Source organism: Thunnus maccoyii, chromosome 19 (genome assembly GCF_910596095.1).
Source record: "Thunnus maccoyii chromosome 19, fThuMac1.1, whole genome shotgun sequence".
NCBI classification, from domain to species: domain Eukaryota; kingdom Metazoa; phylum Chordata; class Actinopteri; order Scombriformes; family Scombridae; genus Thunnus; species Thunnus maccoyii.
Genome location: NC_056551.1, coordinates 2,179,023 through 2,206,856, shown reverse-complemented (window position 1 = coordinate 2,206,856; position 27,834 = coordinate 2,179,023). Strand labels below are relative to the sequence as shown.

The 27,834-nt window shown below is 39.7% G+C and overlaps 1 protein-coding gene across 2 annotated transcripts; it reads right to left on the bottom strand.

Moving 5' to 3' along the window:
• Positions 1-1,064: 1,064 nt before the first annotated feature.
• On the bottom strand, positions 1,065-26,351 carry scai (suppressor of cancer cell invasion). 2 transcript variants are annotated; one of them, XM_042395385.1, is made up of 17 exons: positions 26,026-26,351; positions 24,543-24,667; positions 17,537-17,632; positions 17,134-17,220; positions 16,212-16,310; positions 14,482-14,578; positions 12,211-12,309; positions 11,815-11,967; positions 8,886-8,987; positions 7,760-7,861; positions 7,235-7,313; positions 6,511-6,610; positions 6,247-6,328; positions 6,062-6,134; positions 5,691-5,864; positions 4,786-4,886; positions 1,065-4,300 (listed from the first exon to the last, which is right to left on the bottom strand). In XM_042395385.1, the coding sequence occupies exons 2-17, from the start codon at positions 24,647-24,649 to the stop codon at positions 4,154-4,156; spliced, it is 1,698 nt and encodes a 565-aa protein (XP_042251319.1). In that variant the 5' UTR covers positions 24,650-24,667; positions 26,026-26,351; the 3' UTR covers positions 1,065-4,153. The 2 variants fall into 2 exon arrangements, with proteins under 2 accessions (XP_042251319.1, XP_042251320.1); XM_042395386.1 differs by lacking the exon at positions 26,026-26,351 and adding an exon at positions 25,249-25,317.
• Positions 26,352-27,834: the final 1,483 nt, after the last annotated feature.

Below are 27,834 nucleotides of genomic sequence, written 5' to 3'. Positions count from 1 at the left end.
TAATTCTTTGACACACATAAACTAACATGTTAAAGTTGCCTATTCAACACGTTTAAAAAAAATCAGCCAACATGTTTTGACACATTTCAGGCAGATGCCGTTAAAAAAGTGACAGCGGATGAAAAGTTCCGATTGGAAAATGTTTGAAATCGCTCTTGACTTCACACTCTTTGTAAAAAAAGGTCACCAGTGTGAAGGGCTGGCATGAACAACAATAGCATGGAAGGATTTTTCTCTTTTTTTTTTTTCTTCCCCCTAAAAGCACAACAAACAAGATCATAACAATATTTAACTTCATAAAGTGCAAGCCTATAATATCTTAATCATCATAACTGTCAACACAAGGGAATGTAGTGGCTGATATTACAATGAAAATAGAGGAAAATGTATAAACGTCTCACTTTCCCAGACAAATGTAAAATGGAGAAAACAGCGGTTAGTGTTCCTCTGCATCTCTTCAAGTCCTTGAAAAGTTGGAATGTAACATCATTAGAAAAACGGCCAAAGAACAAACTGGCCACATTAACGTTATTGGTTCGCTCTTTCTCGTTGTTCACTTCATATTTCAATTACACATTTTGATAGACTTACTAAATACTGAACAAACACATCTGTGCTGAAACATCGCTTTACATCATCTGTACACGCTCTAACATTATCAATAAATATAATAAACACTAAAAAATAGTGTTCTTATAATTAATGTCAATTCAAAAGTCTTAATTTCCACCAGCCGGCTAGGTTACTTCCTGTATCACTGCATCATTTTATGATTTTGGTCGAGGGCAGTTAACTGTCAGCTGGTTTCTATCAGCATCGCTACAATGGCCTGTGCGATCACTCCTCTCTGCTGGTGCCAAAAATAAATCCCCGACGGCAACTGTGTCAAAGCCTGATATATCTTATTCCTCTGTGCCGTAGAGCTCCATTGTTGTCCAAAAACTACTGAAATCACATCAATGACACCACACACTGTTGCACTGGGTGACATGTTCCTTCACTACCATGAACACACACTGTAGTTTATTTTGTCTTTATCCTACACACACCCTCCTGCTGCCAGAAATACTCACTAGAGCACCAAATGTGGATTAATCCACCGCTGAAAATAGTCCCCAACAAATGCACTATTTCCTCCTTGGCTTGTCAGACCGGCAGGGTAGAGACAAACCAGGGAGGAAGAGATATGGACTAATGCATTGGTCTTTCATTGGATTTAAGAAAAAAACAACAAACAACAACAACAAAAAAAAGCCAAATACAGAATAATGCTCGCCTTATTGTTTGAGCTAGAGTCAATGTCATGGCAATGTGCTTGTTAGATTGTGAGACGTGTGACAAGCTAATATTTTGGTCAAGGGAGTTTTAGTGTTCATTGTTTGGGAACCATGGACAGCAATGTTTGGTCAGCAGTTCTGGAGATACCTTATTTTGGACAAAAGTATTTGAGTATCAAAATCTTTAGAAATCTACTTTTCAGCAAATCAGCAATTTGATAACGATTCCACTATCAGCCGTGATGAGTGTGGAGATGAATATGTATCCTGTGAGATTGCGCGGGGAATTTAATTTTGGCACCAGGGTGACAGCAGACTACTGAAGTCTTCTGAAATGCTACTTTCTATTGCAGAACAAGACTCAAACAGACTTGCGATCAGGTGAGCAGGAGTGAGATGCCACAATGTTTGGATGCTGCCTACATGCATACAGAGAAACTCAGCAGACAATAACACACCACGTAAAAGACAAAAAACAATATATGAAGCAAATGAAAAAGTACTTAGACCATGTCTCTGCAAGTGCTAGCTAGGATAGCGCTCATGCTATCTGAAAGTTAGGCTCAAATGCTCTGTAATGTGTTGCTATTTGAGAACTGAAAGTGGAGACAGAATCCACTGAGAGAGAAAGAAGGAAAAAAGATGATTAGGGTACTGGGCCATATAGAGCCCAAGGCATCATGGGATGTGTCTTTGACCGCTATACCTCAGTCACAAGAACAGTTACTCAGGTAGTCGGTTTAGACAATATGATGCTTTCTGTGATCCACTTTGAATCAGAAAATCTAAACTACCTACACACTACGATCATTTTCTAAGTATCTCAAGTGTTCTTGCTTGCATTAGCAACCACCATGACCGCATGATGAAGAGCATACAGCTGCAGCTCCTCTAACAACCACAAGATGATGGCTACAAGAAGTCTCAGACCACTCAAGCGTTAAGCTGCCAGTATACTCCCATTACAACTGAGTAGTACAAAACAACCATGTGCTTCTGTTTCACAAGCGAGACTGGTTGTCTCGTATTTTAACCTTTCCCAGCTTCCCAACATTATGTTTCTGGGCCACACCTCAGTCTTGGCGGTCGTGCTAGAAGGTTATTCTGAGTTTCAATTCACAATGACTGAGCTCCATTTGGCTGTGTGGGAGAGCTGCTTGTTATGTAGGAACACTTAAATGGAGTGCAGGCAGCACTGAATCTCTACTGGCTGATAATCAAACTGGCACTGTGCTGGTCGGGTTTTTGGAGTGCACCAATGAAAGGCACTCTGTCAAGCCTCCAGTGTTTGGGTCAGTACGTGTGAAAGTAAAAAAGTAAAAAAAAAAAAAAAGTCTTCAAGTTCTATCTCAAGACACAAAGCAAATAAAAATCCACAAAGGTCACAGTTGCAATTTTCCACAGTTAAAGTTAGCCATGGTGGTTGCTACTTGCTCATCCCTACTCGTCTCCACTCAGGCTTCCTCTCTTTTTGTGTTTTGTGGTTCCGCTGACTGACAAATCTGTATTCTTGAAGGTGAATGGCAGAAGAGTCAAATCAATGTAACAGACATGTTTGGAAAGTAACATGACTGCAGGAAGATAAGTAACGCTGCCAATGGTTTTCCATTCAAGCTACTCAACTGGCAGGTCACATGATAATCCTGACATCGTAAGGTTACACAGGTGATTTGGATAGTCATGTAATATGCTGAATGGTGCATGTTAGTGAAAAAAAAAATGGTGTGCATACCTTTTCTTTAAGTCATCTCCTCTAATCTCAACCTAGATTGTCTTCATTTGGTGACTCAACTACAAATGCACAGGCCCATGCAAGCTTTTGAGTAATTCAACACATGCACTGGCTCCATTTACCTCCCTATGGCATGCCACTTTAAAACCTGCAACCCTTTTATAGAAGGATTTCTTTTGTACCCTTGAAGGTGGAGGCCATACTTTGTGGATAAAAACTAAACAGATACATTTCTTTGCCTTTTTGCATGCAAATACAGCACAGTGATATCAAAAAGGGATAAATACCACTTTCAAAACACACATGGCTTTTTTGAATGATGTATGATTAAAGGTGTTAAGTGGATTGCTGGTTGATGACATGAAGGAGTGTGATATTTTTACAACTAATTATGGCCTACAGCAAGCAACAGAACTCGCAGAACAAACCTCATGCACCTCTGCCTGCTACAAGTTCAGCTGTTGGGCAAATACAAAAATCCAGACCAGTAATTATATTTTTGGTGAAATCTTTCAAATTCCAACATTGTAACTGTTTTTAACATTTACTGATGCAGTGAAGGGATTAGTTCAGGACCACCCACCACGCTTTGCCTTCATGCAGATAGATAAAGTCACACCTGGAAGAAGCCCAGGTTCATATTCTCTATCCTTGAGGCTTACACAACCTTCATTCTAATAAACAATGGTAAATATTACTTTAAAAAAAAAACACCACCAAGACAACCAACTTCACAATTATCTGACACGAGGAGTGAAGTTACTGGCTGCAGTTTTAAACTTTTGCGTTTGAATGGGGAATGGTGAGTCAAAGAGTTATTCATAGCCTCTTATTGGTTGGTTATGTCTTATATGATGGTTATACTCACGATGCAAGCCGCTGAGACTCAAAAATGGGGGAATTTACACTATATTAAACTCTGACTTACCTATGTGAACATTTTGATGTTGCACTACATTTTGCACAAGTAACAGTTAAATGCAGGACATGAATTTTTATGTGTGAATCAGTTATTGGATTACCTGTAAAAAAGAAAAAGAAAAAAAAGAAAAAAAAAAAAGAAAAGCAACTGCAAGGGCTGTGGCAGTTGAGTCCTATGTGTCTGTATGTACACGTTTTGCCATTTTCGCCCTGTGCGGAGATGTTAGTAGGCCTCCAGTGAATCATCCCAAAATAGGCTCTGCACGTCCAGCATGGTGGCCAGCTCCAATATATGCTTCTGTAAAACGCTGCTCTCCACTGTGTCCTGTTTGGGGAGCTCAGGGTACGACTCTGGGAAGCTCCGCGCCTCCTGCAAGCACGACATTAAATATATATGAATATCACAACAAACACTAGAGACTAGCAGACATGTTTTTCCGTTATTACTGGCTGCCATTAACTGAGATACATTTGCACCATTGAATTTGCACACTTCATGACCTTGGAATTATCAGCTTCTATCTGCATGTGATGTGGATCAGCAAACCAGCGTATAGGTGTATTAACAATGACGTGCAGTAGATTGTGATGTACTGTGGGATGCACTTAGCTCTAAATAGATGCTCTGAAGTGGTGTTAGGACGAGTGTGCGTCGGTTTAAGTGTACTGTGTGTTGGCATTTTGCAGAAGTGGGACACACTTTCCTGCGTACCTAATGGTACGTGAACGTGACTTAAGTGCTCCAGACTGTGGGTACTGGGACAGACCCTATTCTTACCTTACCATGCATTGCATTTTTGGCATTTAAATAAACAATGCAACTTCTTTAGGGTAACTTCAGCGGCAGTGACTTACCCGGAAGAGTTTATGCAGTCTCAGTGCGGCTGAGCAGAAAACGAAACGGATCAGCAGCAGCCGAAGGAACTCGTCACCGAAGAATTGCAAAAAGGCTTGATCTGTGAAGAAAGCCAGATACAATAAGTGCTGAGACAAGGAGATGACATTTTTGATAATCATTTACACTTAAATCATTTGTCAAGCAAAAATAACAAACATTCACTGCTTTCAGCTTCTCAAAAGTGAGGATTTTCACTGGTTTAAATAGTTGCTCTAACAAAACCAGTACTATGAAGACTGAAGTAGTGACGGTTTTACAGACTAATGTCTATACAACCATCCAATACCATTTCAGAGCTATCAATTCCAGAAAAAAGACTGAGTGAGGCTGTACTTGAGCTAAACGCTACCATCAGCATGCATCAACATGCTCACAATGACAATGCTAGCATGCATATGTATTTACCATGTTCACCCTGTTGGTTTAGCATGTTAGCTTGCTAATATTTGCTAATTAGCATTAACCACAAAGCACAGCTGAGGTTGATGGGAATGTCATTAGTTCTGAAGATATTTGGTTATAAACTACAGGAGTGGACAAAATGAGATTTTGACCAGATGATGGCGCCAGATGAAAAGTCAGGAGATCAAAGTTCTTACTATTCATCCTCTAAGGAACATTAATGTGTGAAGCAAATTTCATATCCATCCATCTAATAGTTGTTGAGATATTTCAGTCTGGATTCAAGTGCTGCCGGACTGACTGACTGACATTGCTGTACCTGGAGCTGTACTGCTAGCATGGCTAAAAAAAAAAGTTAAAACATGCATGAAAACAAATGATCCACAGTCCAGTCTAATGTCATACTCTTCATAATATACTAGCAGACATAAAAGAATGGATCAGAGATACTGTATGCTACCTATGGTCCGTGATCGAGTTATCATCTGGCCGATGTCATGGTAGACTTTGCAAAGGAATTCTTGAGCCCTCTCCCACAGTCCTCGCCGCACGTTGTTTAAGCCGCACACAGAGGAGAAAGCCAAGAGTGGGCTGTAGAGGAACAGAGTGAAGAGACTCCCACGCTGAGACTGATCTGAACAGGTAAGAAGACACACGGTCAGAACATACGACATATACGTAAACCAGACAGATACATAAACCAGTAAAAACATTTCATTTACTTTAAGGTAATATTCTAGATTTTTCTTATTATCAACAAATCTCATGAAAGACCACAACCAACAAAGAGACTTTTGCTGTAATGATTTGTTGTTGTAGAGTGACACACACCTTGTACACTCTTGGGATATACAGTAGGTGATAGTAGGCACACCAGAGGCTGGCCAAACAGATTTGTGAAATTCTATTAACATAAGCAAAAGACAGAAAAGGTTATATGAATGAGAATATACATTCTTAGTGTGATCACATGATACAGATTTTTTTTTTTCAAAGAAATACACGTGTTCAGGTACCTTGTAGGCTGTGCTGTTTGAAGAATCCACAATGACAAATAGTGGCTTCCGGGTGAAAGGGAACAAGTCTCCAGGATGAAGGCTGCAACATTACAAACAAGCATTATTCAGTGTCAGGAAGCTCCATTTATATCGCAGCAAACTCAGTCATGAGTAGTTTCTCAGGTTGTGCACACAGTTAGAATTACTAATCTGAACTTTAGCTTTTCCTAAAAAGTTAACTGAACATTTGATGACATCAGACATGATGAGTTAGTTTCTCACCAGTGCATTTCTTTCTGGGCCTGATTCCTCTTCTGCACCGTCTCTCCATTCACCACGTCTCGATTCGTATTCGTGAGAACTCCTCCAAAATCATACGGTCCTATCAGAAACGCCAACAGATAAAAGCTTCATTGCTTCAACTTGAAAAGACAGATTGTGACATGTAGATCATTGTAACTCTACATGATGTATGTAAGCTTTTAACACATGATGAGGTCACTACATCTAACTTGATGAAGAACATTCTTTTTTAGATTGTGGTTTTACAGATTGCTTTGACAAATGACTTGACACTAACAAACAAAATGTTTCTGATCTGACTTTAGTTTTTTTCAGTCTGTTTTGGCTTTCAGTCCACACTAAGGTGGCATTTTTCACACCAAAAAACTCAAAAACACGGACGTCAGCCTGCTCACATGCAGTCAGAGGCCATCTGGCAGAAACTTATGAGCCCACATCAAATCACTATTTCATGCTGGTTCAATTGTATGATGGGAAGCTTTACAAAAACAACTTGAAAATGTTTTCACATGTTAACAGTGTTTTCAGTGTGTACATAGTCTCGGAGGCTGAATGCTGTGCTCAGATGTACACTAAAATGCAAACAATGCACATGTTGGCCTTTTAATTTGTAAATGTATAATAATATAATATTAATATATATACATACTTTTGATTGGTGGAACAACAGTGGCAGACTCTGTTCTAATAAATGTCATTTTACCTTCATAATCTGAATGTCCAGCAGGGAAGACTCCAGTAGCTGACAGGTAGACGAGCAGAACGCTGTTTGCAGGCAATTCCTAGAAATTAAAGCAATGAAAAATAAAAGATAATGCAGCTAAGTAATACCACTATATCTATGATATATGATATGACTATGATATGAGTGCAACATATACTTGAAAGGCTCAAATGAAATGACTAAAAATAGCTCATGGCTAGGGATGCAGAAGATAACCTATCCAAATATGGGTGCCCAATAGTTCAAATCTCCCCCAGTCAGTAAATAACTTGACCCTTAAGACAGGATGACCTCCCAACTCATGTATCTTACCATTAAAACAATGTTTGGATGTTTACATAAAAACGGCAGAGGAAAGCTGAGAATCAATCAGTAACAATGTAACGCAGCAGTGTGTGTAATACTTGAAGGTGACATATCTTGACAACTTTGCATGTCTAATAATAAACTATTAACTTAAGTGACATTTAACCGGGAAAGGTTAAGATTGAAGTCAGTACTGACCTTAAAAGAGGCAGACAAGAAAGTAAAAAGCTGGCTGAATGTTGGCTTGTAGAGCAGATACTTGTGAGGGTTTTCTCTTTTAGCTGGCTTCTCATTGGGCTCCTGTGGAGAAGCATTTCAAATAATTATCCTTCATATTTCAAGTTTATTTGATGTACAACAGGGTAATCAGTCCTCTAGGCAGCAGTGGAAACTAACTAAGTACGTTTACTCAAGTACTGTACTTAAGTTTTGAATTTTCTGCTACTTTGTACTTTCTACTCCACTACATTTATCTGACAGCTTTAATTACTTTACAGCGGTCCCCGAACTTCACATGAAATCAGTTTGTAGTTGTGTCTGTTTGTCCTGTTTCAGATGTCTATGAGTTGCCCCTTTTAACTTCGTTTCAAATTAATAAAACCCAGAGAGGGAAAAGTGCAATATTTCACAAAAACACAAAGACGAGAGAAAAGGTCTGGAAAATGAGTCCAAATGTATCAGAACTTTCTTCTTCTTTCCAACACAAACTATCATCTGACAGTCGCTCAGATTTATCTGGTGACTCTTATTAAGTCCTGAAGATCCAATAATGACAACAAAATGCTGCTTATGCACTGATTCATCAGCATTATTAATGTACTTCATTAAACATATTTGCAGTCACAGCCCAGTTTTCTGCAAAACAGGTACTTTTACTTTTAATACTTTGAGTAAATTTACTTGTTAATACTACTTCTACTTTTACTTAAGCGGGACTTTTACTTGTAATGGAGTATTTTTACATTGTGGTATTTCTACTTTTACTTATAAAGGATGAGTACTTCTTCCACCACTGTCTCTAGGAGGGTATCCATGCAGTTATGTGTTCATTTGTTCATTAGTCAGACTCCAGCGGGGAATGATGCAACTCTGGAGGGAACGATGCACTCAGTTATAGCTAATTACAGGTTTGCTATCACGGACTAAAACAAGGTGACATACAGGTATTTGCTACCGACTGGTCCTGAGAGAGACTGCATTATTTATGAGACATAACATGTTTACTGTTGCCATGGTGAGAATATTCTGCTCTGAGTTTTGACATTCAAATACTAAAATAAAAAGAGGATTCACATGAGAAAAACAACAACACACTGAAACTCACCAGCGTTCCTTGTTTAGAAGTCTGTGTGGCCAGGTTGACGGGTTCCCTCTCCAGAGCTTGAAGCATGCGGAACATGTCGATGGTTAACTCGCTGAACTTCACCTAAAAAAAAGGAAGAAAGCAAGACTCAACTTATTATTAAGAGATTTGTGGATTTTAGGCCGTGTCATGATGTTTTTTACAACACAAAAAAATTAGTTTGAAGGCTAAAAACACTTGTTTACTGCATTCAAAGACAAATCAGGGCTAAAAACTGAGAGAAAAAAAAAGGCAGTAAAAATCCTCTCAGAATTAGTTGAAACAGGGAATTTAATTTTGCGTCAGTGTGGTTTTACAGCCAGCAGGGGGCACTGCACCTCCCAACAGGAGATGAGGTGTTATACAGTACAGACGCCTCAGATCAGACACACAGAGAGCAGAGAGGGTGAGATAACATCTCTGTAACACCTGAATGTGTGTCAGGGGAATAAACTATACACTTCCATGGACACAGAGCTACTGTCAGCTAAAAAAAGTGGGACTTTACCACTTTCCCAAACATGAATGACCTTTCTTGAAATTTCCTTACAAATGTAAATGTGTGATGATGGTTGTTTGAATGATATGTATTCTGTAAACTGCCTGCATTATTACACAGCCTGAAAACACACACAGATTTGGTTTACATGCACTTTACCTCCACTGCCTCCCTAAAATAACCGAAGGGCCGACATCAAACAAGTTTCTGGTTCATGTTGTGAGTGCTGGTGCTTCACATTTGCCTTACTTCATGTCTGCTTGCTCCTTGACTGACCTGGAAATCAATCTGGTCCACCATAATTAAGGACGTCTCAAAAAACCCCTTTTTATTGCTCAGGGGGATTGAGGATAGAGGATTGAAGAGGGTTGAGTGAGGATACGCGACAAAGTTCTTTGAGGAAGTCTTTTATCAGACAGATGATCAGGACATCATCGTTTTATACCCAGACAAATGACAGACTCTGGGATCATGTTATTCCCAAGTGGATGTGTAGTAACTTTAGGATGACTAACAAAACAACTTTCATATTGTTTCTGTGTCCCGTCATTCATGAAGATTCTCCTTTAATGAAAGCCTGCATCTTTGGTTCATAGTCAGGAAGAGCGGACAAGTCTTTGACATGCAGTCTTTGATCCGTAAACACATTTTCTCACATGCGACACTATAAATCAGTCATTATTTTAATATGAACCAGAATTCACTTCATCACTTCCATTTTCCCCCTTTAGGCTGATAAATTATTTCTACATGTAATCAGGCACTCTAATTATAACATAGACTATCAAATGATGAGCTAAAAAGCAAAATATCTATAAATGCTGGTGCAAATAATTATTATATGTAGAAGTGGCTCATATACATGCAGTGCCTGAGAAGGGAGGTCAATGTACAAACTGTGCAGGATGAATACAGGGTTAATTTAGTATGTGCAGATGCTTGTCAGTCCTTTTTAAGACTAATAATCAACATCTATTTTACATTATGCATCTCATGTGGGATGCATAAAGACGCTGGTGAGGAAAACAAGGAGACATTTAAGACAAATGAGAAGCATCCTTAGAAAAGTGTCGCAAAAGCTAAATGTGCAGTGTGCTCCCTAAAATGTGTATTATACTACAACTATATGGTGACCTTTGCTTTCTCATCATATTGCTTTGTAAAGATTTACAGGGAGGGGAAGTGATAGAGCTGCCCTTTAGTAGTAAGGTTCCTACCTCGCACAATTCATATCCTGTATGTATCATTATTTTTATTAGAAAAATCAGTCAGTGAAGATATGAATGAAGATTCTGCTCTGGTAGAAGCAATGTCTTGAAAATGTAGGTGAACACTTCCCTTCCCCATAGTGTTGTGTTAGTGTTATGACCAGAGTGGAAATGCAGATCTGTGCGTCAGACAGTGGAGCGAGAAGCAGCTGGCAATTAAACAACGGGTCTACTGCAAGAACGTTTTATATCATTATCCTAAACCTCTCTGCAAGGTTTGCTCGTACCGTTGTTCTATGTCAAATTTATCAAACTCTCTTAACTACACAAACTTGTTGTATGTTTCTTACTTTAACCTGACGAGTGCTACAGGTGGTCTTCCTCTGTCAGGTGTGATGAGGATGTCAGGTGCTTAGTTAAATCAGCAGCCATGATGTAGTTTACATCACACTGATAATGCCATGAAAATATGATGTTTCTACAGTAGCCCAGAACGGACAAACCAAACACGGTCTCTAGAGAGGACCTTTTGTGTTTTTTGTGACCACCGTAGGTTCTCCTACATGCTTGGAAGGGGATGGTGAGGGGTATTCATTTGGTTGCAATCTGCAACCTCACTGCTAGATGCCACTAAATCCTAAAAAAAAACAAAGCACACCAGTCCTTTGAGTCAAACAGGAACTTTTACTCCTGTTGAGAACTGCAGACCATCTGTGTGTGATTAGTGCATCAGGCCTGGAACACTTGTGAATTTCCTTCATACCTCAAGTTCACTTCAATCACTCGTACCTGTAACAGATGAATGAATGTATTCGTGTGAGTGGTTCTTGCATGAGACCCATTGGCTCTATCCTTATTGTTGTTATTTTGTTAAAGAATGGCAGCTGTCACAATACTACTGGCTATGGTTAGAAACAGTGGGTTACAGTTTGAGGAGTGGTACATGGCATGCACCATCTATCAAAAGTTGGTTTACACAACTGACATACAGTACTTTACCCATACTGTAGTACAGTAGTGAAAATATCAGCAATGAGCACGACAGAGCTGCAGGTAAAACTGACACTGTTCTAAAGTGAAAAGCGTTCAGGTTTTTTTTTTTTCCCTTTCTCCAACATCATAGGTTTTTCTCCAACCAGATAAACAACTGTGTCTATGTGTTTGAAGTGTTAGGAACTGTAAATTAGAATTAGTGGGTTAAAACCTGGTTGTTACAGTTGCCGATGATTAGTGCATCTGCAAGGACGAGCTGCCCAACCACCATGCCTTGTTCCAGGGGAGGCACACTTCCCTCCTGCAGCCGGTTGCTGGTGACGACGACAGAATTGTTGTCATTCAGTACGACCACTGGGTCTGCCTGTTGTACAAATGGAGAGAAACACCAGTCAGCAGACAACTCACAAAAAGGAACTTCTTTATTTACCTGGCTGTCTTTCCAGAAAGGTGAAAAGTTGCACTAATGTTAGAATTTTTGTCTTACCCAGCCAAGGACTACACAGTTATGGGACACATCTAATAAAACCATTTTGTAATATGCATGTTGGGTAATAAAACAAACAGTTAACGTTCTGAGTTACTTTATTTTTGGAGAGTGTATTACCTCTACAAAAGCTGCAACTTCCTGTAGCACTAGGTTCCATTCCAATTGGTCCTCTGTGTTGAATCGCTGGGTGTAATCTTCGATTTCCTCAGATAACTCCTGCAGGTAGCAGACAGGTAGGAAGATGCATATTTACAAATATACAAACACTTTTTTCAGACTACTGATTTATAAAAGAAGGTCTCATGCACATTACAAGATGACAGCCAACTTCCTCCAGTATTCTGAAAGGGGAAACTGGGAAACTGAAACAAAGTTTTAGTTTTCCTCCTGAAGCCAGTGTCACCAATCACTTCCAGCTGCCTGGATTCTCTTATACAGCTGTTTGTGTCTCTGTGTTATTACGTGGCGTCATATGGGCTTCATTTGTAAGAATTGTGAAAAGACTGCTGATGAACAAAAGACAGATAAAAAAACCAAGGTGTACCAATGATGGAGATGGCTAGGTGGCTAAGTTATAACACATTCACTGATTACATTTCCCCATTGTTAATTCAAACCTCCATTCAAATTAAAGCAATTTATACAACAAATGTGTTTCATCTTCATTCAAAAGTTATATGTAGTCACTTTAAGCAAGAATGTTCCCCTTCATTCAATCAATGTGCAGAACACACACATCTTTCATGTCCAGGTGCTGAGTCCAAAAAATTGTGGATACTTCCTGCTTCCTAGGGACTTGCAACACTGTCAAATGCTCCCTTTCAAAATGTTTTTCTTTATTACATTTACAGAGAGTACAACATTATTAGCCCAAATATCCTATTTTTTAAAAGGAAGCATTTGGGACTATGGGATACATCACGTATTTTCAGAGTAACGACAAACAGGCGTTTTGACGCTGGGGCTCGATGTTGTATATACTGTATATGTACTGTATATGATCTATCAGGTGTCTGTTCTCATAGCCACTGGTGAGATTACCATTACAAAGTACCAATATTTGTTTGTGTGTCCAGCACTGTAACCAGGTGGTCTTGGGCCAGGCTGGTCTAACTGACCCACTTCTCCGCTAAGGAAAAGCAGGATATTTTGGACATTCAAGTTTTTCCAAGAAGCATGAGAATACAGCCAAGCAGCTCTGTCTTCCAGGTAAGATGCAGGCCATGGTGCAGCTGCCTTCTAGTCAGACTTTCACCCAGGTGCCTTTCAGGTCCAACCCAAACCTCCCATGTGAGCATCTCTGAACAGCCGCAGTGCTCAGGCTCTTGTTGCAACATTCATCAGAGCTCTTGATACCAAAGCTATCTGGCCTAAAAGGGCAGGACTGTGCCATCTCAAAAATGCACATATTAACTATTTATTGCTATCAGCAGTCTTCTAAATGCTAAAACATTTTCTTCCATTTCCTGAGGCCATCATGTACTGTGAGGAAGGACAATATGACCATGGTGGCCTTCATCTGTGATCAAGGGCAGCTGTGTTCCCATCATTTGCACATGCAGGTAGACTGTGGAACAATGCAGGGTTCAGATTTTAGGTGCAGATCTGCTGTCCGGGGCCATTCCCTGCACAGGAAATGGAAGATATAGTAAATCAGATCTGGGCACAGATTGCAAAGGCAGTCCTGTTTGTAGAAAGACTGGAACACATCACTGACAGTAGATGCATCCATACAGGTTAGGGGTGTAATGGTACGTATATTCACCTTTTCACTGTGTATACACTACTTTCTACTGTTGGGAGTCCACAGCTGACAGTGATGATGCAATATGATGATGATTAGTGATTGTCTTCTTGTCAAATTCTTACATAAGAGTTCTATCTGGAAAGTTTTTGCAGTGAGCCAGCTCTTGTTGTGTGTTAGCTGTTGTGTTACCGTTACACCTTTTCAGAGAACACATTTCCTGTACTCGCCTCAGGATTATGGAAGAATTGTTTACCTAATTTGAATCACTCCTCACTGGCCGTTCATGCCCTGGCTGGCAGAAGCAGCTACTCTGTGGCTGTTCATGACACCTCCCTCTGCAAGGACCTGCTGTCTCATGTCATACAGAGCTGCTTGGCTCATGAGTAGTGCAAGTGTTATACAACCAAGACGGAGAGAGCGTCCTCCACCAGGTCCCTTAATAACTGTAAGTTGAGAGTGTTTGAGAAACGGTGAAAATCCTTTCCAGTGTGTAATTTCAGCATAATCTTCTTACAGGAATCCCAGGTGTCTCCATATCCAATAGTGTGACATTGAAATGAATGCTATGAATGCTACATGGGGTACACAGGGGCGGGGGGGGGGGTGTTTATGATACAAGTCATAAAATTTTGCTTCCATACCTTCACCAAAACTTTGACTAGGTCCATCTTGTTGAGCAGTAAACAGACGACTATGTAGCGAGCATAATATCGAAGCTTCTTCACTACTAATTCTGGCCTAACAGAAGATGAGAGAAGATAAGAACTTGTGAGGTAAAACAAATCCACAGTAAAGTACAGTCACATTTCAAGCTTTGTTCATTAAGGCATAACAGCTTATGGTTCACTCATCAATCTGAGGATTACAATTTGTGTTTTTACATACGACTGGTCGTTGTCTGTGGTTGAGAAATTTTAAGAAATACCCTAGACTTGAAATTTGCTGAACATATTCATAATCTTTGGAACAAGAAAAGTGTTGTTTGGCTTCATTTTTAAAACAGCAGAATATATGAGGAGTTCACAATTTTTTCTAGATGTTCACCCATAGACCATATAAAAATATCTAAAATAAAACTGGGCTATTTTGAAAAAAAATCTAAGTAAAGTCTATAGTGCAATGACAATAAAGTCAGTACTGGACTTCCACTGTCAGCACTTGCGTGACAATAGAGATGACATGGCGTCTAGGCTATGTGATGATGCAGTAAATGGAGGTCAGGGGTCGCCTCCTTCCCTACTTGCAGATTTGCAGAGATGTGGGTAAAAGAGGAGCGAGACGCCGCAAATGACCCCTCCACAGGGAAGCATAAATACAGACAGAAGTCCATCATCGAAGCAGACTGTTTTCTTAGTCTGACAGGTAGGTACATACTGTAGCCTTTATTTTTATAATGACGGCACATTGCGCTACTGCATGTTGTGATTATTTTGTATTTAATATTGAAGTTTGCCTCGCGCTGTGCATAGAGCTGAATTAAACAGGGACTTGCAAGAATGATTTTAAGTGTATTGACACGTCTGGCCAAGTGGTGCTATCCACAGTACTGAAAGGAGCGTTGAGGGATTTCATTCTGGTATTTTAAATTAGCATTTAACCTTTTGTTTTGTTGTATACGATCTATGTGTCTGCATGAGGAAAGACAAGACGTGAACTTGACATCACATCACTGAGAGTGAAAATAATGCACTACTTGATTTTTTTTTTTTTTTAACGGATTAAAATATTTCTGCGAATGCAGTGGTCAAGTTCAAGTTTCTTAATTATTTTATTAAAGCTCATAATTATTTTATAAATGTTACTGGAACACCTGCAAGAAAAAGTCTAATATGCTTCATAGTCTATATAGGCCCACTGTGGCTCTGATTTATTTTCATGAATAACATCTGATTTTTTCACAAATGGCACCCTGTATGTAGGTCTGCATTTCACTACAGCAGCTCACTTCACTGATGCATTTCATTCATTTAGTTAGTTACCTGTCAGAAGGTTAAAGCTGCACTGATCAATATTTTTATATTAACAATAGATTCAATTACTATGTCAGATATGAAAGGGATCACAGAGAGGCCTTTCAGTGTCTTTCAGCTTATTATTTTGGTTTTCTGGCCCACAAACTCTGATCAACCTTGTTTCCAGCAGCAGCAGCAGGAAGCTGATATGTACACCATATCAACTTTAAAAGGTGATAATATTGTGTTTACAGCTTCTTCCACTCTGCACAAGTAGTAAAAACAAATCGATTAATGCAGCTTTAACAAAATTGAATGTCCATACGATTTATTATATGCCAAGTAAAGGCAACTACAGTAGTTAGCAGCAACTAACAATATTTTAAGAACATTTTTTAAGAAGTGTTTTTGGAACTTACCTGTCCTCTTTGTTGACCTGAAAGTAGTAGGATCGCTGACGGATGGCTGAGTAGAATGAAAAGGCCTCATTCAGGTAACTTGTTTCTGAGGTACGAAGGCTGTCAATAAAGATTAGAAAATACAAAGTGTATTACTGTCTCTGCGGAGCACATTTAATCTGCGCTTGGGCGTGCAAATGTGAATACATCTAATCAGTTAGTCGTGCATTCAAATTAACTTTAATTATTTGTGCCATAACTCTTGTTTTTGAATATTTGTTTGAATTTTATACATCTATGAGAATTCATTTAATAATAATAATTACATTATTAAAGGACCAGTGTGTAAGATTTAGTGGCATCTAGTGGTGAGGTTGCAGATTGCACCCAAATGAATATACCCCCCTCACCCTCTCCTTCCAAGTGTGTAGAAGAGTCTACAGTGGCCACGAAACTCGCGAAAACACAAAAGGCCTTCTCTAGAGTCAATGTTTGGTTTGTCCGTTCTGGGCTACTGTAGAAACATAGCGGTACAACATGGTGGGCTCTGTGGAAGAGGACATCCTCCCTATGTAGATATAAAGGGCTCATTCTAAGGTAACAAAAACACAATGATTCTTACTTTCAGGTGATTATACACTAATGCACATACTTATGAATATCATATTCCATTTCTGCTTTTCTGATAGATGCCACTAAATCTTACACACTGGTCCTTTAAATTAAGGTAATGTATTTTTGTTCATACACCCTCAAGCTGCCCCACTTGCAGGCAAACTCTATTATCTCAGAAATTATATCGTGACCAAAAGTTGTAGAATGATTTATAGTTAGAGACTTAACTATTTGCAGAAGTATTCTGGCTTTTTCTCTAATATCAAAAACTATTTGAAAACAGAGAGTGAGACCGTGATGCATGCGGCTGAGACACAGTGTGACTTACTAGTAGTGGTAGTAAAGCTGTCCAATTTTGGATGCTACTTCCCCAATCTGCCATCTCTTCAGCCCGTAGCGACTGTCCAGAACCTGCCTGTCAATAAATGAGAAATTATAACACTGAACACCAGACAATGATGTCATTTAACACCTGGCAGTGACAGAACATCTGGTAAACACCTATTACATGTACATCTGTCTTTGGGCAAAACTGTGACACTGTATATGTCTCAAAGCAAAATTGATTCAACTCAGTATGTTTCGTCATTGCTGAATTCATTCAACTAAAAATGTGACTGCTGAATCGAACGGCCACCCTTCACCTCACAGAAACACAGCACTCTTCATCCATCCATTCTGACTTTGCAAACACTTTGTGAACTATTACAATAGTAAGAGATGGAAATAACCTGTGCTGCTGCTGAAATTTCCACAGCTTAGTGTAGACATCGAATGTCCGTCCAAAGTAGGACTGCCACTGTTTGTGTCCATACTGAGGAAGGTCTCTGCAGCAAAGAGTACAACAGACAGAGGAGAGATAAGAAAACGTCAAATACAGCCTGCAATTAATTTCAGGAAATACAATTGTTTGCATTCATGGTGCTTTAGTTCCTGTGGGTGAGGAGAGTTTTCAGACTTTTCTACACATGATACCGGTGAATGACTTTGGAACATCCAAGGAAGAGCCTTGACCTTTTGGTCCTTTACACTAGTAGTCAACACTTCAGTCACTTTTCTTTATGACCAGGAGATTACTCTACACAGTAGTGACATTAAAACAGACCTCAAAAACATATCCAAATTAAAACTTCTACACTTCAGTGTCAGCTGAAGTATTCAAAATCACGTGATAAAAACTTTACTCATGGTGCCCACTTTGTTAAATGTTTTTTTTATCATAATATCTTTATGTGAGAATTTTGTAAAAAACAGGATTTTGGTATACAAAGACATACAAAAATTCTCTTGTAAGCAAATTTTAAGAAGAAATAAAAGAAAAAAGTATGGGACAATAAATATTTACTGTCCTGGTATCTATGAATTCCTGTCTTCCAATAATAAATAGAAATCCTTATTTCATTTAACCATGTAATCTTTACAAAGCCCTAATTTTTTTTTTGCATGAATTCATAGTATTAAAGGAGCCCAAATGAACGTTGAACATGAACATGTTTTTCTTGCTGTAATCATTCCTCCTGTTCATGCTGACCGTTAGAAGATCCTTTCATAATATACTTATAATGTCACATTTAAAGGGTACAGTGAGTGGGGAGGAACAGGAGGAATGATTACAGTGAGGAAAAAAACCTCTTTCACTGTTCATATGGACACCTGACTGTTGACCCGTCCTTTAATGTACTACAAAAGACCATACCATTACTGAGTAGTTGCCAGGCGGCATCTGATCTGATGAATCCATTCATCTATCACATTTCATGACTGTAACAGTAGAAGGACAGGAGAAGATGCAACAGCCAGCTGGATTTTTTATTTCGGGTTGCAGTGCTTGTTTTGCTGCAACACATGGATTCAAATGTAAGCCATAGAGCTCGTCCGATATATTGATCAGCCGATATTTTCAGTTTAAAGTTATATAGGCAGCACTTTGTATATATTTGATCCTTTTGTTTAACTCAAGGTTAATATATACGTACATGTTAGTTTTTTTTTTTATTTATAGTTATTTATAATTATGAAATTCCCAGTGAAGCTTACTGTTTCAGTACACTGACTAAACTGTAAAATATCATACCTCCATCACAAGTGTTTGATAACCACATTTGAGAGATCATTGCAAAAAATGTGCGTTTATGTATATATTCAGTATAAATAAGATTATCTGCAAATATATTGATATCGGAATTTTTTGTACTCCCTAATATTGGTGATGGCATCTGCCCAAAAAATCCAGTATCAGTCAGGCCCTGTAAGGCCAGTCAGAATACTCAAGCTCAGTGTGAACGCTAAAAATCATTTCACATGGCTCTGAGTGTGTGAGCCCTTTAAAAACGGGTGCTTTGAGCTGACGATCGTGCCGTTCCGTCGGTGATACAAAGACGACCAGAACGCAGCATCACTTCTGACTAATTCACCACAAACCCGATGTATCACTCAGCTGAGATCATAACAAACACGACGTACCAGGAGTGGGTGTTTGTCTGTCTAAATCGATTTATCGTTTCGTGCATTCATCTATCAATCAAGCTCCGGCCTGGCGCTTTTCTGTTTCTCTGTCAGTGTTGTCGGTGTTATCCTGTTGGCTCACCAGATGACAGGTTCACTAGCTCAGCAGGAAAACTGCTACTCCAGATGGCCGGTCTGTCTGTTTGCACTCTACAGTCTTTCTGAGCGTATTGTGATTTTCACTGGAACCATATCAGAATAAAAACATTCAAGATCATTTAACACACAAGAGTCAACCTGAGGATTTGATCTAGAATTCAAATATAAAACATCCTGCTAGATTCTGGTAGGAACCACCTGAGTAGTCTTAAGAAGATTGATGCAGTTTCAGTTTTGAGGCAAATCTGTTATTTATTTGTTTTCAGTGCTGGAATCAGTGCCAGCAGCAGCATTTTTTCAAAAACTTGAACTGAAGAAGAACAATGATATTGAGATTTTAGGTTTCCTAATGCCATCGATTTAACGAAGACAAGGTGTCTCCTGCATTCTATGATCACGTCCTCACAACCTACTGCTCTCTCAGCCGGTGAGGCAGCTCTTCATATCACTGATGAATGGAAATTCTGAGAGATCACAATGATGTGCACATATATGGTAGATTCACTGGAATTTTAATAGTTTATTAAATTATATATTTAATATATCCCTGACATATGAAACAGACTGACACAAAGAAAAAACTTTGGAGTAGGTGGGAAAATAAGACCTATTAGTGTTTTTTAATATCTTATTTATATTTCTAAATCAAGTTTAAATTCTGTAATATGTTTACTGGACTTGAAACAAAAATTACTAAATGAGGAAAGCAATTATTTACAAAAGAAATGTTGGCAGGTAAGGTTATTATTTGTTAAAGGTGATTTAGTATCACCTTTAATTTAACCTTTTATATATTTTAATAATAGAATAATCGCATAAGTCAATTTTCAAGCAAGAAATGCCAAAAATGTGATGGTTCTGGGTTCTTAAATGTGACAATGTGCTCCTTTTGTGTTCTTACATTATAGTAAATGGATTCTCTTTGGACTTCGGACAAAACAAGACATGTGATGACTCTAGGAAATCATGATGGGCGTTTTCACTGTTTTCTGATCTTTTACAGACCTCCTCCAGAGCCACAGAAGACATGATACCAGTGTTTTCACAGTAGCACTCCTGCTAATGACTAAACTGATGTTGATGTGTATCAGTAAAATGTTTGTAACACTGAAAACTGAGAATCTCATTACGAGTATATTACTGATAGCAGCAGTCAAGCATTTACTTTACATAGATATGTTAGTAGGTTACAGTACCAAATGAATTTGTTGAAGCCAGTGTTCAACTGTGCATGTTTGTGGTTCAAAATACTAACAGTGTCTAAGATACAGAAGGATAAAATGTATTCCAATGGAAAGCTTTTGATAGTAAGTTTAAACCAGCTCGATGGGCAGAAAAAGGAAAAAAAACAGCACTCCTGTTTTGGATACCTGCAACTAAGAGTTTACTACCATAAAGAAATGAAACATACTGTACACCAGTTCACAGATATGGAGGGACATTCCCTGGATAAAATGCAAGCAGTTAAATAGACATCAGATATTTTGGAGAGAGTGTGGATTCTTTTATATGGATCGCTAGAGCTGAGATGATTATCTGATTTATCCATTCGTCGATAGTCAGAAAATGAATCGACAACTATTTTGATAGTCAAATTATAGTCTAAGTCCCTTTTCAAGTGAATATTTGTTCCAGCTTTTTAAACGTGACAGTTTGCTGCTTCTCCTTGTCCTTTATTATAGTAAACTGAATTATTTTGGTTTTGGATTGTTGGTCTAACCCTAACCCTTTTTTTTTTTTTAATGTGTTTTCTCAATAAGTTAATTGAGAAAATAATCAGAAGATCGATAATGAATATAGCCCAATCATATATAGATATTTCACTCTGAAGAACTGTACTAGGAAACCATAGATATGTTGTTAAAATGCCATTAATAGCAGGTATTACAGGTGATTACAAGAAAGTAGGGAAAAGTAGCTTCCTTGACTCAGGACCAACAACTTGTCATTTTTGAAGAAATCTTCTTGATGGAGACACCACATATTTCGAGACTACAAGACGGAACTGGAAGAAAATGGGAAAGTGGACTTATGGATGACTGACAGAAATATATCTCTCAAACTGTTGACATTTTTGTTACTGCTATTATTTAATATTGAAAATGTCTCGCCGATAAAAAATTCTGAGTGACAAAAAAAATAAATAAAGATGACAGTATATAACTGTGATAGTGGAGCATCGGTTAATCTACAACCATTCACAATTAGCCTATTAATATAAATAGGTCAGTGATGTTCAGCTGGTAATTGCTTCAATTACATAATCACAAGGAGAAAAAAAAGAAAAAAAAAGAAAAAGGTTTCAATTTCCAGATCAGGAAAGTAGTCAGATATCTGCCATAAATAGAAGCTGGCAGAATGTCAGTGAAGCAGGCGTACATGCTGTTATGTTTATTAACAGTTCTGCCTGAGGAAGAAAGTGCCACTAAAGCCAATAAAGATGGGAGATTAAATTCCACTGTGTGGATATTTATCATCTCACAACAAAACGTCACAAGCAGATACAGGATTAGATGGGTGCTTTGGTGGGAACACACATAATAAATGGTTCCTGCTCCTCATAAAGACAGACAAAGGGGATGAGGAAAGTTTGAGTTCTACATGCAGAGGTTCTTTCAAAAACTATCATTGCCGAACCCCGTGTTATGTTCAATGACAACATATTTAAGTCAATTCATTTTACAATATTTGTACATTGCAGTTTCACATTTGCAGGTCTATATTTATTTTCTGGGGCTCTACTGGAATATCTTTGCATGATTTACATTAAAAAAAACTCCTTATTTAACTCATACTGGCCCTTTATGCGGCCCCTCAGTTCAGCCATTTAGCTCCTGTCTCTTTGAGGCCCCGCCCCTCCTGATGAGCTCACTCTGTGCCGATTGGCCAGCTCTTGGAAGCTGCCCCTCAGGAGGCTTCTGCCAACTCCAGAGGGTACGTCAACAAACTATGAAACTAACTGTAGTAGTGGGATTTCACTACTTTTTCTTGTTCTTTACTCAAAATGTCAACTTCTCATAAAGATCCGTACAAGTTTGAGCCGAAGCTGTCGACAACTCTCCACCGCTGTCAGTCTCCTCCGCTGCGCTTCACAAGTACACGGAAGGCTCAGACCCGCCGCGGTGAGAAAGAGCAAAGTAGCAGCGAGACAGCAACCATAAATGACAGCAAAACGCAGTAGAGACTGTCTTTATTTATGTTATTTACTTCATTTATGTGCACTCTTTTAATTTGAGCTCAGTGTGTGAGAGTCTCTGCTACAGCCGCAGTGTTGAGCGGAGGTGTGTGGGCGTGTTTGTGCTTTAGAAGTAACCGCTCTGAAACAATCGGAAAATAATGTTTTATTGATCTGATTCACCGGCTTTCTCGCTACCGGCGCTCCCTCTCTTCATTCACTCTCTAGCTCACATGACCGCAGCTGCTCTCTCTCTTTTTCTCTCGTCTTTTTTAAAATGAGTCAGGAAGCCGACAGAAAAGTCTAACTTCATTTTTAATGTTGTCAAACAAAGAGAAATGTCCTCCCCTCGTCCTAGTAACGTCTTTGTCCTCCCTCATGGCAGAGTTTACAGCTCTGATCAGTCTGATCTTCATCACGCCTCTGAATCCGGAACACCTGCATGCTATATAAAAGCACACACAGAGGCGGAAGGACGGACCAACTATTCATACATTGAATTAAAATGTGCTATATCATGATAGGTATCGTTATCAGGATATGAAATGACCTATATCGGGATATGAGATTTTGGTCATATCGCCCGGCCCTACTGGACAACGCAAACAACACATGGAAAAACCATAGCAACAACCTTAACAACCAAGGCTACGGAACGACAGTTATGGGCATGTGCAACGAGCTGATGTCAGCTCGTCAGCAAGGCAGAAAAAACATTACAAACTAAGCTTTCAGAGCAGGTTGAAGGCCTGACTTTTGACTTGCAGGGAGCATTTTTACATACCTCAAGTTTTGGAAAACTTTGACCACGTTTAACATCCAACATCATAACAGGATATAAATAAAAGAAAATTTCAAAAAGCAGAATATGTCCCCTTTAAGAGGATACCCTAATTTTTTTCTCCTGATGTTTATTCTGGCACGTAATCTCGAGGTATCTGCAGATACTGAGAACCTCTCCAATACCATTTCCCAAATTTAAAATCTGTATAGCTCACTGCACAGGAATGACATATTTTCATATAAGGTAACAAAAGGCCAGGGACTGCAGGAGATTCAGCAAGTGACTTAACGAATGGAATGCACTTGAATTTCCTCTGAGCTCAGCTTAAATCTCAGTTTTACACATCCATCCACCTTCCCAACCTCCACACCCTTATATAATGGACACACTACTTCCTCCAGGGGCACTAGACATAAATTGTGTGCTGCAGAGTTATCATATATGAATGTACTTCCTCAGAGTACTGGGCTAGAATTTTAGATACACCCCCCTGGTGCATCTTTTGCATGGAATAAATTTCTCTTCTTGGCTTTCTACTTGCAAAGCTTTTATTGCACTTACAGTAAGGTAATGACAGTAGTTATCATCAACTTGAGAACTAAACCTGGTTCACTGTCTCTCCTCTGCTGCGCTGTGTGCACAGAGGTGATACACAGAGAGTAGAGGAGAGTAGCGCGACAATAACTGAGAGCAAAACGCAGTAGAGACTCTTATGGAGCTGAAATGAAACGAGTGCACATAAATTTGTTAAATAACATAAATAACATAGTCTCTACTGCGTTTTGCTGTCATTTCTGGTAACGCTGCTCTCCTTTGCTCTGTGTTTCACCACAGGTGGGGATGAGCTCTCCATGTGTGTGCTGCACACACAACGGAGCAGAGGAGAAACAGTGAATCAGGTGAGGTACGCAAGTTGATAACAACTACATTCATTACTTTACTGTAAGTGAAATAAAAGCGTTGTGAGTAAAAAGCTAAGAAGAGTCATTTATTAATGTAATCTGTACAAAAGATGAACAGACTCCAAATGATGAAAAATATAGCCGTAAAGACTGGGATGAAACAGTATACATTTTTCTATCATCACATGATATATATCATATCTCACAGCCCTAATGCTTGATTACAAAAAGAAGCAACACAGCAGAACAGATTAAATACAACAAAAGCTGACCTTAGCCCATTGAAGAGTTGTTTGGACTTGTCCAGGAGATAGCAGAAATCTGTGACAGTCTTCCTTTCGCCTAATGGAATATCATCCTCAGTCTCAGCTCCAGTCATGACAGTGACTTTTCACACCTGATTACCAAAAAAAAAAAAAAACAGAAATAGTGTATATAGACTGTGGGGGGTACTGCATTAAAAAACAATTACTGGTTAGTTATAAATGGTTAAAAATAGTACAACATGCAGCAAACACAGCAAATCTGTACCAATGTGAACGACTGATATGTTCATGTTAAATAAGACATGCATTTCAATTAGTGAGAAGAAACTACTGATATCTAAGTAGACGTCGCTGGTTGCAGAGTGTCTTACAGGTGCCCTACTTACATATGAATAGAAATAAGAAACTATGGAGGAAATGCGTCACATGGTCACCTTTTTTAGGTTGACCTGGGCTGTCCCAGATTTCATTTTCACAGTGACTGCAACCTCCAGTACGCTAAGATGGTGCAATCAGGTCAAGGCAGCACACAGTCAGGTCACATTTTTCACCTAAATACTAACTTTATTAGAACCATTTGCAGCCAGTAAAATGTTTATTCTGCCTCATGAGTGACTGACTGTATCATGGCTAGCTTTAGGAGATGTGTGTGCCTATTTATGTATGATGGTGGGAGGCTGTTAGTGTCGCCAGAGAAAGCCTGCAGGATCACCTCAGCTGCTGTACATCCCGAGTACTATCTCCAACCAATGCACTACTATAAAACCTCCAGCACGCGTATATCCTGTTATCCTTCATTAGGGTCTGATATACTGTAGCTATACCTCAATAAACGCTTCTCGCCTCGGACATATTGTTCTAAGATGATAAAAAAAAATATGCAGGTATTTTCCGTGCAGGACTGAACACTTCACATCCCACAGCTCTCATTCAGTTTACGAGAAAAGAGCTCACGCCGCCGCGGTTTTTGACGTGAACATGACGGGACGTCTGCGGACGCAATGATTGGAGAAAGAAACTACAATGAGCCGTGCACGGCGAGACAGGACACATACATTAAATACTTCTTAATGAAGAAAAGCATGTCACAACAAATGTGCAGAAAATAACAAGGACTCGGTCAATGGTTGCTAGTTGTGAATTGTTTATTATTTAATATCCATACTGGACGTGTAATGTAAACTACTGTGACAGTGATGCCCTCGAGGTAACATTAATCTACCAAACTAGCCACTAATGGGACCAAGCCTAATTTAGCCGTAAGCTATGACATGGCTAATGCTCTGTATCTAACGTTATATCAGCCTTCCATCATCCCCAACATCGTTCAATTAAAGTCAGGACACGACTCCATTAACGTCACAACTAAATAAACACCTGGACAACAAACGCTGACGACGATAACCAGTAATATGTGTCAGTTACACCGCCTGGTTAACTTACATCAGTTTGAACCTCCCTTGCTTGTGTAATTCACATTTGTTCCTACCTCGCCAGCCGGATAACGTTGATGGTGAACAGGACAGAGAACCACAGAGATGCTTCTCACAAATCAGTGCAAAAGCCACGACGAGCTGTGTCGGTGAAGCGGCGCCTTTCTTGGCATCTCACTGCGTGACTGACACCCGGACCGTTGTCTGCTGAGCCTGTCCTCCAGCAACCTGCTGAAGCCTAATGTTACTCCGTATGAAAGGCTGTTGTCCCGTAGCAGGCACAGAGGCTTGGGAGGCAGCGGGAGGCAGTGGGAGGCAGGGTTAGGAGGTGAGGAGGTGAGGACAGCTGCTGGCTCCGTTCCACTACAACTGGCTAGCTACTTCTGGGTCAACATTTTCAAAATAAAAGCGTCTTCTGCTACTTCTTCTTCTCTTATTGTTTAATGGCGGTTTGCGAACAACTTTCAGCTGCATTACTGCCACCTTCTGGATTGGAGTGTGGATCAGAACAATTATTATTCTATTACATAAAAGGTATACTATGCAGGATTTGACGTTGGTGTTTGTAAAGACAGAGTTGAGAGTGATAGAGAGATAGAGATAGAGAGACTTTTGATGCCCTTTATTAAAAACCAAGGCACTTAAAAATAACACCGGGTATAGCTCCTACCCATTGAGAGAAAGTAACATAAACCAAAATCACACCTCACAGACACCCTTTAAGCCATCCACCAATCACGCCTCAAACACATGCACACACACCCCTCACCCGCACCGCACATGTTTGCATACACACCCACACACACAGCTGCAGCCCTGTACAGCAGCATTCCTTATAAGAAGACTAAAAACATATCAAGCCTTCACCTTCAGATACATATACAGAGACCCTCCTCCCTCACACTACAAACAGCCCTTTCTATACACCACACCTTCTGAAACCCAGCAATATCATTTACCAGACTGTAATGAGCATACTCAGCCCTTAGAGACCAGCCCCTTTAACACTAACACTGGCTCCACCGGCCCACAGGCCTTCACTTTATTCCTCCTTGTGAGGAGGAATAAAGTAGCCAGTTTAGCCTGCCCAAACAGAAAGTTCATCAGCACACTTCACAGAATACAATGGTCCCAGAACGTACAACCCCACAGAAAAAAGAACCCCCATTTTTCCACATAGCACATTCAACAGAGCAAGAACTGGTGACACACAGCTACATTCAGTGAACACATGTGCAAAAGTCTCAGGAAATTCTCAGGAAAATTAGTCACTAGGGCTTCATGAAGCACCCTCCACCAAACATCCCCTGTTCTTTTAAAGCCCCCACCTAAACCTTTCCATAGTCTGCTCTCTCAGAGCGTCCTGCCACTGATGCTCCCTGATGTCCTGCAGAGCTCTAATGTTTCTGACCTTCACGGCAGCTGCGTGCAATGCCTTCCCTTCACAGCCTCCAAACTCCCAAGGCTTGGAGTAGCAAAGGACAACAGCCCCCCCCATGCCCTCCTCCTGCCATCCTTGAGTCTCAGCTGACACTGTTAGGGAGGGAAAACTCCCGCACTTCACTTGGCAGTGACCTTAAGACCTCTCCCCTCAGCCTCTCCCCTCAGTCTTGCCATGACTGCTGAGGTGTCTTCCACCCCGCACCTTCAGCCTGTCTCAGATGATCTGATCTCAGATTTTGTCAAGGACACGTCTCACTGGAAATGATGCTCTCCCTCCATTAGTAGTGAACTGCATGTCACTGCCCCAATATGAAGGGCCGCCCTAAAGACCTTGGATAGGTTCTGCAATGCAGGGTTTTTTTTTAAAACTCTTTAATTGTTTCCACACATTTTTAACAACAAAACCTGGAAGATTATCCTCA

Excerpts from the sequence above, each read along its gene's own strand:
- scai (XM_042395385.1), bottom strand. The coding sequence starts at position 24,649 with ATGACTGGAGCTGAGACTGAGGATGATATTCCATTAGGCGAAAGGAAG. Across the intron at positions 6,329-6,510 it reads GCCCAGAAAGAAATGCACTG|CCTTCATCCTGGAGACTTGT; the intron begins GTGAGAAACTAA and ends GTAATGTTGCAG. Across the intron at positions 5,865-6,061 it reads ATATCCCAAGAGTGTACAAG|ATCAGTCTCAGCGTGGGAGT; the intron begins GTGTGTGTCACT and ends TTACCTGTTCAG.